General features: G+C 43.3%; 1 protein-coding gene across 1 annotated transcript; it reads right to left on the bottom strand.

The window, feature by feature from the left end:
* Positions 1–859: 859 nt before the first annotated feature.
* Positions 860–5555, bottom strand: LOC103977823 (subtilisin-like protease SBT1.8). The gene is made up of 3 exons (XM_009393456.3): positions 3466–5555; positions 1166–1871; positions 860–1023 (listed from the first exon to the last, which is right to left on the bottom strand). The coding sequence occupies exons 1-2, from the start codon at positions 5108–5110 to the stop codon at positions 1204–1206; spliced, it is 2313 nt and encodes a 770-aa protein (XP_009391731.2). The 5' UTR covers positions 5111–5555; the 3' UTR covers positions 860–1023; positions 1166–1203.
* Between the last annotated feature and the right edge of the window lie 7610 nt (positions 5556–13165).

The following is a 13165-nucleotide window of genomic DNA, read 5'->3' as shown; positions in this document are numbered from 1 at the left end:
CTTGATGCAGAGTTCTCGGAGGACTTGTCTTGCTGTACTCCATAAGATCTCTACCAGACTTGTCATGAGAACAGCTCCTGAGTCTTAACAAGCAAGAAAAGTTCATCCTGTGACACACAGAAAGTCGTGCCCAGAAGCTTATTTAGATGGTTCAGGAAATAGTGTCTTCCTAACTTTCTTTGCTTGCAGTGACCTCTCTCTATCATGAAAAGCTAGTTCAATCATGCCAAATATTTATGAACAAAGCTCTGCCACAAAAAGATGATAAACCTTTGGCAATCAGATTTAGAAAAAGATGTTTTGCACTCACAGGTGAAGGTGATGGAAGATAATTGTAACGGACCTGAGAAATGAGCAGTTGGATAATAAAAAATGCATAATTAGAAGAGTCTGATTAGAAACTTTTATGTGAGAGATTACAGTTTTGTAACATTTTTGGTCAGCATCTTTTGGTTTGTAAAATAGATTTATGTTATATTATTATATGCAGCATGATGTTTTTTGCATCCAGAAAACAAAAGATCATACATGTCAATCAGCATGGAATATATCTGCACCAATTGAGCAAGAGCTTAAACATCATTAGTTTCAACACATGAGATTTGCTTGTGCCCAATGTTGTGAACTAAATGAGATTTTGAGCTGTTTTGTAGTGCATGATGCACAGATCTACCATTAGCTGTAAACAGATATATCATGGTGCAGCAGAACTAGTTTTATGGAGACATTTTAGATGAGAAAAAAAATCCTGGTCAAGGAACAATCAAAGAAATGCATGAATCTAGCCGTGTCAGACATCATCGAGCAGATATCATACACAAGGAAGAAACAAATATTTAATATGGAAGAAACCCGAACATGAATGGAACATTAACAACTTACAATTTTTATTTATCAGTTGATGTCATTACATTCTGATTTAAATCTTAGTTGTTCGAGGATGACCTGATGTTCCAGACCCAAACATCAGATGCCGCGAGAAGAGGCATGGATCACCAACTTTGACTCTTGATGAACCAGTTGCTAAATCGAAACACAAGAGGAAATAAAACAGTATTATGAAGCCATAGATCTTCAGAAAGCCACTTGAGCAGAAATAATTGTTATTCTGCGCCACGTTAGGCAAAAGTAGTCTGAAAACCTTCAAATTCAACTCTTCACTTACTTATCTGTCATTTGAAGAGGGAGACATATCCTGATAATTCAGGATATTAGCCATCTATATGATACGGGACTTCGTACTTGATGCTGCTCGCTACTCCAAGTGATCCAACCAAATGCCATATCTACTGGGTCACCTGCCTTTGTTGACGTAAATGTAACTTTGTACCTCAGTTTCTGGCCAACTTGATTGAAGATGAGTTTTGTTGGTTTCACGGTCACTTTAACACCGGGAGGTCCACCGACCTTCACATTGTACACAGAACCTGGCACACCAACATTTGTTAGCACCCTGTTGTACTTCACGAATCTGCGGGACCTTCTACCAAACACGACAGAGAATGACGGGTAGTTTAGGTTCCCAGGATTGGGGAGACGGCGTGAGCATGTCTTGTTAGTGCTCTTTGAGATGGCCTGAATGTGGTCGGTGGAATACTCCAGGGAGCACAAGAAGGCAAGGTAGTCCCCTGTACCAATGTCATAGATGAGGCCTGGGGAGAGAGCCTTCTGTGGATCAACATGACCGGATCCATAAGCCCATGGTGTCGCAGGTGAACCTCCAGCACCATCAACGAGAGGAGATCCAGTATTGTCATCAGTGTATGCCGTGGTCATGAGGGCAGACTTGATGGCACTGGGGCTCCAATCAGGGTGGGCAGCCTTTAGCAATGCAGCAACCCCACTAATGTGAGGGCAGGACATTGATGTTCCTACATTCATACAAGTTGGATCTTAAAATGGATGAAAATTTCACAAGCCACCAATTATTTGCCCATAGTAATTACTGCATTTTGCAGAGAGAAGTATCCAAATATCATTATATAACAACAAAAACCTATATGGCATAGGATTGGTATTTAATCAAGCAAACAAAATGCAGTTGCAACGAGGTATCTTCATGTTGATATCAATGATGTTTTGATAGGCGACTAGTTAGATAACAGTAGTGAGATTATGGAATGTTGAAATCAGTTCTTGTTGTATCTACTTCACACTGATACTATCTACAAGCTGGAACTTCATGCTCGCACTTTTCTGAGCATGTTTCCTCACCAATATATAAACTTTAGCCTAGTTGTACTGCAAATAGAAAAAGGGCAAAATGTGACACCATACTACTTCCAGGACGAAATTTTGTAATGCAGACAACAATATTGTCAGTGTCATCTTATTCGAAAGTAAAGCTCAAATAAGTTGTAGTCCAAGTAACGAAGGATAATCATTTTCAGTTCAGATCTATCATTCATAAGTTGCTCTATCGGGATTCTAAATACCAGATTGATCTTTGGATCAATTGGCATCTTTTGATCAGCGCATCCTATTCTTCAATTTTCCTGAACCATTCATAAAATCATAGAACAAATAAATCCAGCTATGTTGCTTTTGCCCATAAAGTGATTTTAATCCAATAAAAATGTAGACACCAAAATTAGTCAAGATTGATTACAGATTTCATTTAATAATTCAACATACCACACATGAAAATTATAGTTTCCATTCCACAGGAAAAATAATTTAGAAGTGGCTTCGGTGTGTATATGTATAATATAATCCTTGACTATCAAAATATACGGACAACATAGAAATGTTACCGTGGAGACATCTAAAATTGTCATCGATTTAGCCATTCAGCTAATGCTGGTACCACCACAAAACCAAGCAAGATCAGTTCAACAAAATGTCGAAATTGGAAATGCCTTTGTCCTTTATTAGCCATCGGGTATCTAATTATTCATCTCTGCCAAGATTGTTCAGATAGTAGAACAAGTTTACGTCACACTTCCTCTGCCTCAACATCAAAGTTTCTTCACTTGTCTCTCTGCTAAAGAGCTTACTGTGCAATGCTACTATTAAGTATGCAATAAGTTGCAATTTGGTAAAGAGCACTAATATATGTTATGAATAATTTCTGCATATTCTTATCAAAATCATTTTGGTTTGATTCTGGGAAATATTGCATATATTTGATTATCTATTCTTAACCTAATCCTGAAAGCCAAAGTTCTTTAAGTTTTTCATTTGACTGTAGAAATGAGAACTATTGTCAGACAACTGAAGCTAACAGTATATTTATGAGACATCTTTCGATAATTATGTGTTATCTGCATTGTTATGGAAATAATATTTCTAACTCTGTCTTCAAGCTTTAAGCAATGATGAAGGGTTTCTGCAGTGAAATGCAACAAATGTGTGATAGAACACAGCTGCAGAGGACTTCAAACTTCTACCCCAAAGAATACTGAACGAGGAATGCATAACACTGAGCAAAGATTGATGAGAACCAGCAATGGAGATCAAGCTTACCGGACATGATGTTGAAGGCGGATCGCCGCTCGTCCTTCGCCAACCCAGTAGGCCCAACCGACCCTGACCAAGCTGCCAGTATGTTAACTCCTGGCCCTATCAAGTCCGGCTTCAGCAGCTGCGGCACCACCGTGTTCGGCCCCCTGGAGCTGAAGGCCGCCACCACCGGGGATGGTTGCACGCCGAGCACTGTGCCCCGGAAGCTAAGCATTGCCGTCGGGTTCGAGCTCGTCCTCACGAAGTCTCTAATCAAGTTCCCACTCTTCGCCCCTACGGCGACAGTCGGCAGCAGGTGGCTGTCCGCCACCAGCTCCTCGCCGTTGACAGCGGCGTTAGCCAGTATCATCGCCACGCCGCCGGCCTCCTTCACTACCTGCCCCTTCTCCACCCGCGCGTTGATTCCCCGGTCGCAGAACACCACCTTGCCCTTCACCTGCTCAGGGTCTAGTGTTCCGGGCATGCAGAATTTGCTGGAGTTGCTGCCCACCTGCACTCCTTTGCCGTAGACTATTGGAACCATTTGGTCCTCGAGCCCCGCTCCGCTGCAGAGCGACAACCCGGCGTAGCGCTCGCCGTTGCCCAATTGGACGGTGGCCGGGAAATCCCTGTCTAGGGTGCCGGCGCCGACCGTGGTGATCCATGGCGCAGTGTTGGTGAGAGAGGAGGGGGAGGGCCCGCTGTTCCCGGCGGAGCAGGCCACGAAGATGCCGCGCTGCACCGCGGAGAAGGCCCCCACTGCGACCGGGTCCCGAGAGAACGGGGCGGAGCCGCCGCCGAGAGAGAGGGAGAGGACGTCGACACCGTCCTCGATGGCCTTGTCGATGCCAGCGAGGATGTCGGAGCCGTAGCACCCGTTGGCCCAGCAGACCTTGTAGACGGCGACGCGCGCCCCAGGGGCCATGCCCCGGGCGACGCCCGAGGCGTAGCCCAGAAGGCTGGCGTTGGCCACCGGCGCGCCGGCGGCGGTCGACGCTGTGTGAGTCCCGTGGCCGTCGCGATCCCGCGGAGAGGCGTACTCCTCCCGGGGCTTGTCGGCGTCCCCGCCGCCAGCGGCGGCGCGGTACCCACGGCCGAAGCTGCGAGCGCCAACGAGTTTACGATTGCAGAGCGAGGAGGGGAAGTCGACGCCGGCCTCGCAGGCGCCGCGCCACCGGGAGGGGACCTCGGGGAGGCCGGCGTCGTCGAAGCTGGGGGACTCCGGCCAGACGCCGGTGTCAAGCACACCGATGACAACGTCAGTGGCGGCGGCGGCGGGGTCGAGGGAGTGGCTGCGGCTAGAGGGGGCGGGCGGCCACGGGGAGAGGCCAAGGAAGTGCGGGGAGCGGGTGGTGTGCAAGGGGAGGAGGGGGTCCGGGTGGACGTTGAGGACGGCGGGGTGGCGCCGGAGGATGGGGAGTTGTTCGGGGTGGAGAACGGCGGCGAAGCCGTGGACGGCGGCGGAGTAGGAGTAGAGGAGGTGGCGGGCGGGGTCAATGGACAGCGACCTCAGGTGGGCCTCGTACCAGTGCGCGTTCGTTGGATGGGCTTCCGTCCTGTGGGCCGCGTTCATGTACACTATGTAAGTCTGCTTGCATGCAACCAAGCTTACTGTTGCCGCGAAGGAACTCAAGAACACCAGTAGAAGATAACAAACTGCTTCTTTCATGTTTGCAACTCAGCGAGAGAGCGAGAGATAAGAAGTGAAGGGTGTTGCTTCAGATATAAGGAGAGTGGTGGGAAGAAGAGATGACGAGGGAAAGGATAGTTACTCTTGATTGGAAATGATGTTGTAGTGGTATGAGCTTGGATTGGGCTTCCGGAGCTGGAAATGGAATTCCAGTTGTAAGGATGTGAGGTAGAGAGAGAGAGAGAGAAGAATGCACTCTATTCCATGAAGCTTTCAGTGAGAGGTATCAGAGAGAGAAAGAGAGGAATGTGCTCTATCCCATGAAGCTTTCAGTGAGAGGGATTTAAAGGCCTGAGCTGGTGTCCACGCTGTTGGATTCATACCCCAAAAGTGTCAAGACATGGGAGGGCGCTCAAGGAAAGGATAAAGCAAGGGAGGAAGAGAGAGAGAGAGAGAGGAGGCTGTGGACAACTGTGCTAGCAGTGTCCTGTTCATGGGGAGGACAAACTCGCAAAGAGGCCTTGTGACCAAGTTTTGTTTGCATGGATGACACCTTGTCCTCTCTGCCAGTCTCACGAGACAAGACTCACGCCACAGCTTTCGCCTCCTCACTTGGATTCTCACCCCCAAAGACAATGACTCAATTGCCCAGAGAGAGTAAACTAGTGCGGTAGTCCGATGGCCATTAGAGACCAGATCTAGAACTGCATGCATCAGCAGACCCCAATACAATGAACTGATCACACAGACATAAAGTAAGTGATTGAAGAGTACTTGTGTTGGAGAATACTATGGCAACTTCTCTTGCTTCCGCAGTCCTCAAAGTGCACATGATGCTTATAGAAATACCAAGTTGTGGATACATGCCATTGTTTTGCTCACAGTACATATGAATAGGGTGTGGAAGGTATGGGTTTGGATGATACTGGTGCAGAAATATTTCCTCTCTCTCTCTCTCTCTCTCTGTATTCTAGCTTCACGCCGACTGCGCGTGAGCTTCGACATGGGGATCTGTCTCAAAACTCGAGCTTCACGTGAACACATCACCCATGTAGCTTCTGTACATGGATGGTATACTTATTTTGGTATATGCATCGTCGTATGGTAACATGCATACCATATGCATGCATATGGTACATCCATACCATTATGTACCGTCGTCCACGCTTTGGAATACTTATTTTCTACCTTTCATACATGTAGCTTCTCTCTCTCTCTCTCTCTCTCTCTCTCTCTCTCTCTCTCTCTCTGCAACACTAACATCTTTTTTCTGTCATAGTACACTCTATATACGATGAGCTTAATCAATCATTAAATTACTCTACTGAATCCACCAGTGATACTACTTTATTTTTGGAACTCTCATGAATAATCTAACCCTTCTTAGAGCTACATAATAGAAAGAAATAAATACTAGTAGATTGTACAGCGATTGTGGGTCTTCAAAGCCATGCAAGAATTCAGTACAAGAATTCAAAGCCAAAAGGGAAGACTGTGTTTCCTCATTCTCATAACTCATCCCATGAACTCAAGCAGATAATTTAGGGTTCTATGACAACACTGATGTGGGTCATCCCCCTTCATGGATGCAATCTTATAAGGGGTTTGAGTGCCCTTCTGCCTAATCATTCAAAAGCATGCCACATTCAAGAATTGTACAACACTACTGAGTGAGCATCATCATCATCTCTCTCTCTTTCTCCCTCATACAGAGAGACACAGTGCCATCCATCATCTAGTTTTTGAGTGGCAATATTGCATGTCTTCGTCAACCACCGAGAGCACCAAAGTGCCTTCTTCCTCCACTTCGACATGCTTACCGATTAAACAATTTGCTGTGGTAGATTAGTCATTGATAAGTTTGAATGATCAACAATTCATCACTGTTTTGATAAGCATCATTTTAGAAACTATCGTTTTAGATGTCTCATAAATAACAATCATTAAAGAACATTTAGCGAAAGATAAACATCACGTTTAGGTGCAGACTGTAACAAAAATTATTATTGTGGTTGTCATTTGCAAGATCAAAGTATCTGTTACAACGCATGTATGAATTATTATCCATCGTTACAAAAAATTCTAATTATATATTATTTTGACGATTTTTATTACGATTGTTCTTAATCACTGAAATAGAATTTACTATTTTATAAAGTATAGGGATATATAAGTAAACAAATTACAGGTAAAAAATATTTTCATTGCGTGCTCATAACTCATCCCATCATGTCGAACTCCACGGCTAGTTAGACTTTGACCACAGTGCGTGGGTCCTCCACCTACGTGCCACCCGACAGTGATGTATTTATAGCCCACGGGGAAGCTGTTGCAAAGACCAGCTTATGAGGACTCGGGAGAGTGCTCTCCAACCTATACATTCAAAAGTTGGTACCTCATTATTGATCTCTCTCTCTCTCTCACTCACTCACTCACAGACGCACAGGGTCATCCATCATCCACTCTTGTTCTTGAGTGGCCTCTGGGTGGTGGTGAGTGAATGCATGCCATTTGTCAGCCACCACCATGAGCTCCCAGGTGTCATCTTCTTCCCCTCCAAAAAGCTCGTTGATCAATCATTCTACACGTCCTCCATGAATTCATGGTTATGTCCTGCTGACATGATGATGAGGTCAAAGCTTCTGCCTCATCGCATGTATGGCTGTAGCTCTCCTGATTGCTCGATGGAGACCACTTTTGCCGCCCAAGCTGCTCCTTCCTGTTTGACTCACACAAACGAGATAAGAAAGAATCAAATGATTCGAAAGGGATCAGGAAAGTATTGACGTAAGATTTGAAATGGATTTGCACAGATGGGAAATCTTGTGTTTCCCAATAGATAACCAGCTTGGCCAAGCTCATCATGGTGCTCTTCACATGTACAATTGCAAGGTTGGCGAACTGGAAATGGAGCTGCTTGTCCATACTGAGTTATTTGGGGTGGGAGACTGCATCAGAATCAAATGATTCCAGGAACAAGAAAGGAACATGATACGGCAAATAAGAAGACTTTTCTTCTCATTTATATCACATGTGAACAGTACAACTCACATGACGAATAACACTCACATACAAGCTGTTTATCTAGCAATAGTACAGCAGGCAAACATGGTTTGATAGAGAAACCATGTTTTTTGTTCGTTTTCCTTCTCAATATATTTCGGTTGTTAAAGTACTGTTTACATCATAAAATTTATGCTCTTCATGGAAACACAGCCACCTCTGATGATACGAAATAAGATTTCATACTTTGGATTGACGAGATCTTATTCACGAAAGGACAGCAACAACTCTTTGATAGGCGGAGAGGGGTGACGTCATTGCCCGTTGGAGCTAGTGCGATAGTGGTGGAACTCGTGAACTTTGGAGGTCGTCTGATGGTTTTGTCGTCGGAGCTGCGGCTTAAAAGGTTAGAATGCGAGAATGCAACAACGGAGAGGAGTGGCAATGTGAGAACCTAGTTGTTGTTGGTGGTGCTGCACCTAAGCCTGACGATGGATTTGACGGTAGCTCCAGAGTTGAAATCGTTGGAGGAAGTAGCAATTGCCAGTAAGGAAGGAAGGATAAACCTTACTCTAAAGTAGTAGAGCTCTGATACAATGATAAGTTGAATTATAATGATAAAAGTACATTTTAAATGATTGAATACAATATCTTATTTATACATGTTGGAAGAAAAGATTTCCTCAATCGTGAAATTTCCTTACAGAAAATCTTATCTACTATCACTCTCTACTTTCTAGCTACCTTCCTATTATAATTCTCAACCCTTCATAGGATCGAAATCGATCTATGCTACTGTTCGGATGTTTATGTCATAAATCGTATTGTATAAAAAAAAATGTCTTGAATAATTTCTTTCTCATTGTCATGTGATTCACAGGCACCATAGAATATTTGGAGAGTACTCCATCTGCCATCCAGTCACATATGGAATATAAGACCTGCTTAACAGGCCCATGGGTTGGTCTACTACTTCCTCAAAAGTCAATTCACAGAAAAGATCTGCATCCACTCGAGTGGTTCTTGTCAACCACACCATGTAGCTTTATATCAATCCTAATAACAGAAAAGATCCACTGTCCAAAATTGCTCCAAAGTTGATAAATCTCAATCATTCAGAAGACTGATACAAAAGAGACATTACGCTGAAGTACTATTTCTATTCACTGAAATCATTAGTCATATATGATAAATTAGTCATATACTAGTCCTTGCTTCCTTTACTTCTCAATAAATATTTCTTTACTTTTCAATAAATATAGGATTAAATGTTTCTATCAGTGCTCATGATTTTTCGTGAAAATATTACTATCTAAACATCACCACACCAACCAAGGCTTAACCTGACTTGATCTTCTTCCAAAGGCACAAGATCATTGAGGTGTCCATTATGGTGGTTAGAGTGAGGAATTTAGTGTTGAGGATGGGTTGACCAAAGTGAAATAAGCTTTGCTCTCGTTAGGTCCTCCACAAAGGTCAAAATCGGGGGGAGGAGAAGAGATTTTTCTTACTTGATCTTTCCGGTGATTAAGTTAGTTAGTTTTTATAGAATGATGAAAATAGAAAAGGTTTTGGGTCTAGGGTTTAATCCCTGTTCAAATATCGGGGATCAATTTTTATACCTGGGAAGTTAAGGAACCACGACCGAAGGGTGACGGATTCGTATGCCCTTCTATGGTTCATTTATGTAGATAATTGATCCGTATGACCTCTTATGCTTGCCAGATAGCGAACAAGATTGAATTAGATGATACGCCATGGGCTATCGCTCATAAGGCGAGGTGGGGTGCAGGTTTGCCCGGTTGTTGATCCCGGGTGAATAATGTAAGGCTCATGGCTTTCATGACAATTACTCAATGGTAGTGTTCATAGCACTGTACGTGCATGCTTTTTGCTCATGTCTCAGTGGACATCTCCACCATTTCCTAGATCCACGCTCAGTTGAAAGACTCGTACCAGTTCTTGGGGAGGAGTAGCTGCTGTCATCAAACACCACCTTTGCTTGCTGCTTCGTTCAACGAAGAGCTCCACGGAACGGATCGTTTCAGTTCGCCCAAGTTGGATAAGCTCCCACGATACCTTCGTCCGAGGCCACATCCATCAATCACCCACACCAACCGCGCGGATAAAGCCAAGCCGGCCGGCGACGTGATGCCCGCAGACGTGGTGCGCTCCTGCTCCATAAACGAGAAGGCAGGAGATAACGCAGGGAGACCTTTCGTCGAGCACCTTGATTGTGAGACTCGATGAACAGCTCGTGAGCTAATTGGCATTTGGAATGGAATCGTCCTTGCTGTGATTTGACATCTCAACGCCGTTGGACGTTCTCCAATTCTGCCAGCGCGCACCGAACGCCTGGCATCCCGCGTTTCAGGAATTCTGGCATTAGTCCACGTGATTCTTATGGATGTTGACATGACATTCGCATCTTCGTACTAACATTTCTATCACCGAAGTATCTCGTAAAATTACCGACTCTTTAATTTTGATGGATGTTGATAAATGGTTTTAGCATACCGTATCAATCCTCAAATATTAAATCAATCTTAAATTTAAAAGCTACTATGATAATCAGTATAATTTCATTATGAACTTATGGAACAAATATTAAATTTGCAATGCTAATTGCTGATAGGGGACCACTTGGTCTGTCTCGGTGCACCTTGGGGGTGCGACGGATTGTCCACTTTGGGCGTGGGAGCGCCAAAGGGTTTTGTCTCTTCAGAACGCTTGGAGCTCTCTGAAATGCGCCTCTTGGAGGGGGGATGCCCGTTCAGCCCAGCCGGTAGAGACCGTGTGGGGGCGTTGAGAGGTATTGTCTGCTTTGGACGTGTGAGCGCTAAAGGGTTTTGTCCCTTTAGAGAGCTTGGAGCTCTGAAAGGCACCTTTGAGGGTAAGGGAGGCACGACTACTTTTGGCGCCAAAAATGTTGATAGATCGATGTGTCGTGGTTAATAGAGTCAGCACAGCCTGGTCCATTGGGCAATGTTGGGAGTCTCTGGTCGGTTGAGCCGGGTTTCGAGATCGATCGAACACCACTTTCAGCATCGGCAATGAGGATTTGATGAGTGCCTTCTAACCTGCGATGACAGCTTTCCTGCAAGAAAGACCGTCGTCGGGTGTTTCCCAACTTTGGTCCCTCCGATGATCAAGTTAGTGGCGAGTTGAAGTTTTTTAATTTTCTTTTCTCCTTTCGCCCCCCCCCCCCCCTTGGCCGGGTCCCGACCAGGTACTTTTATGCTATTGTGTGAGGATCAATCGTACGCAGGCATAGTGGCCGATCTTTGGGAGGTGAGGTGGTACCTTCGTGTGTGGAGGTGCCCCTCTTGCTTACCTGGTTGCAGTACTATGTGGCATCCCCCTCGTGACATGGCGTGGACCCATAATATACCTTATTAACTGCATCTTCTAAGAATGCAACAAATGAATACTAGAGATTTTGTCGGAGGCACCTTGGATGTAGTCTTTAATAAATAAAGAATGATATTCTTATCCTTTGCATCACATCGTTCTACATGCAATAATATTCAAAAATTGATGATACGTTGATAGTCAAAATTCACCTAATAAATATGAATTGTTGACTCAAAATACTTAAACTTAAATTAATAATAGTTATCCAAATCAATTCAATTATTATTTTTATCTTAGATATAATATTAAATTTAATATCAATTTCTTTGATATTGATAGAGGAAACATTTATCTCAATCCAAACTCGGTAAGTGACAACCCAATAACATAAGGAGAATAGAAGACAAATGTTAAGAAAATATTTGGTATATACCTTAAAATATTCTCTCTAGTTAAATTAATCATAAAAACCCTTTATATCATAAACTAGAGTGTTAGATAGGCTACATCGGAAACTTCACCTAACCTTAGTCTTCCTATAGGTCAATCACTTGAGCAAGGTTCGAATCTCCTTTTCGACTATGTCAAACTTTTTATGCATGTGAACCTAAATGAATCAAGTCAATTTGGCCATCACTGACATCTACCATATCATTTAACATTAGAAGAAGGGCTCATGTTATAAGAATGTCTTCCTATTGACTCGCCAATGAGTGCTCGAGCAATGATACTTTACCATCGACCCACAATATAACTAAAATGACCTAAAACATCCCAAAATATGATGCATATTTTACAAACATAAGTGCCTCTGAAGCATGACGCGTTCTTTGTAGACAAAAATATTGAAAGCATCCGATATATATGATACGTTCTTCGTAGATAAAAATATCTCAATGTCCAACATATTTTTTTATAGACATAAGTGTCAACGGCATTACAATTGATTGAGATACTCATCCACTATAGTAAACTTCTCAACGGTATTATAATTCAAGGGGTGTTGTCTCTTGTGTTACTCAATGCACCCATTTCGAGCTAAGTGTTAGAAGTTGCTTGATGCATCAATAATGAACGTGCTAAGAGAGCTCTCAAATTATACCTTCAAGGGGAGGGGTGTTTGGGAAAATAATAAAAAAAATTATTCACTTTAATCGGAGCTTAACACATGACATAATAGCCCTTGAGTTCAACATACTATAAAAAAATTTCATATTACATAAATTGAGTTCAATTACTATTTACTCAAAACTCTTGCTTTTCATTCTGGGACTCGTTAAAGCATCGAATGAATCATATCGAAAATTATATCCAATCTCAATCTATATATAGGTTGACCATTAAGTAAGCATCTAAGTTCCCCGTAACCATTGAATGAGAGTTTTATTTTCATCTATGTCATATTTTCTATATACGTAAGTTTGAATCCAATGGAATCGATTCAATCATCATCGGTATCTACCATATCAATATCTACTATGTATTCTATGATTAAATTTAGTTAAGTTCAAATATACATTTTTCTTTAGTTGGTTTTGGACGAATACAAATAGAATAATGGATACTTGATTGAGTCGGGTATGGATCGAATTCAAGGAATTAAGCGAGTTGGAAGAGAAAGGTCACGTGCCTTGCACGCTCGTGCGTGGAGCCGACTGCAGGCACACGTCACGTGGACTTCTCCTCCCGCCCGTAAGTAATCACGAGGGGCAGAGACCAGATCCACACCGTTGATCA

The sequence above is a fragment of the Musa acuminata genome, chromosome BXJ3-3, assembly GCF_036884655.1.
Source record: "Musa acuminata AAA Group cultivar baxijiao chromosome BXJ3-3, Cavendish_Baxijiao_AAA, whole genome shotgun sequence".
Classification (NCBI taxonomy): domain Eukaryota; kingdom Viridiplantae; phylum Streptophyta; class Magnoliopsida; order Zingiberales; family Musaceae; genus Musa; species Musa acuminata.
The sequence above is the reverse complement of the archived record's forward strand: the minus strand, read 5'-3'. Positions and strand labels throughout refer to the sequence as shown.

Coding starts and splice junctions, on each gene's coding strand:
- LOC103977823 (XM_009393456.3), bottom strand. CDS start 5,110: ATGAAAGAAGCAGTTTGTTATCTTCTACTGGTGTTCTTGAGTTCCTTC. Junction 1,872..3,465: donor CGCCTTCAACATCATGTCCG/GTAAGCTTGATC, acceptor GTATGAATGTAG/GAACATCAATGTCCTGCCCT.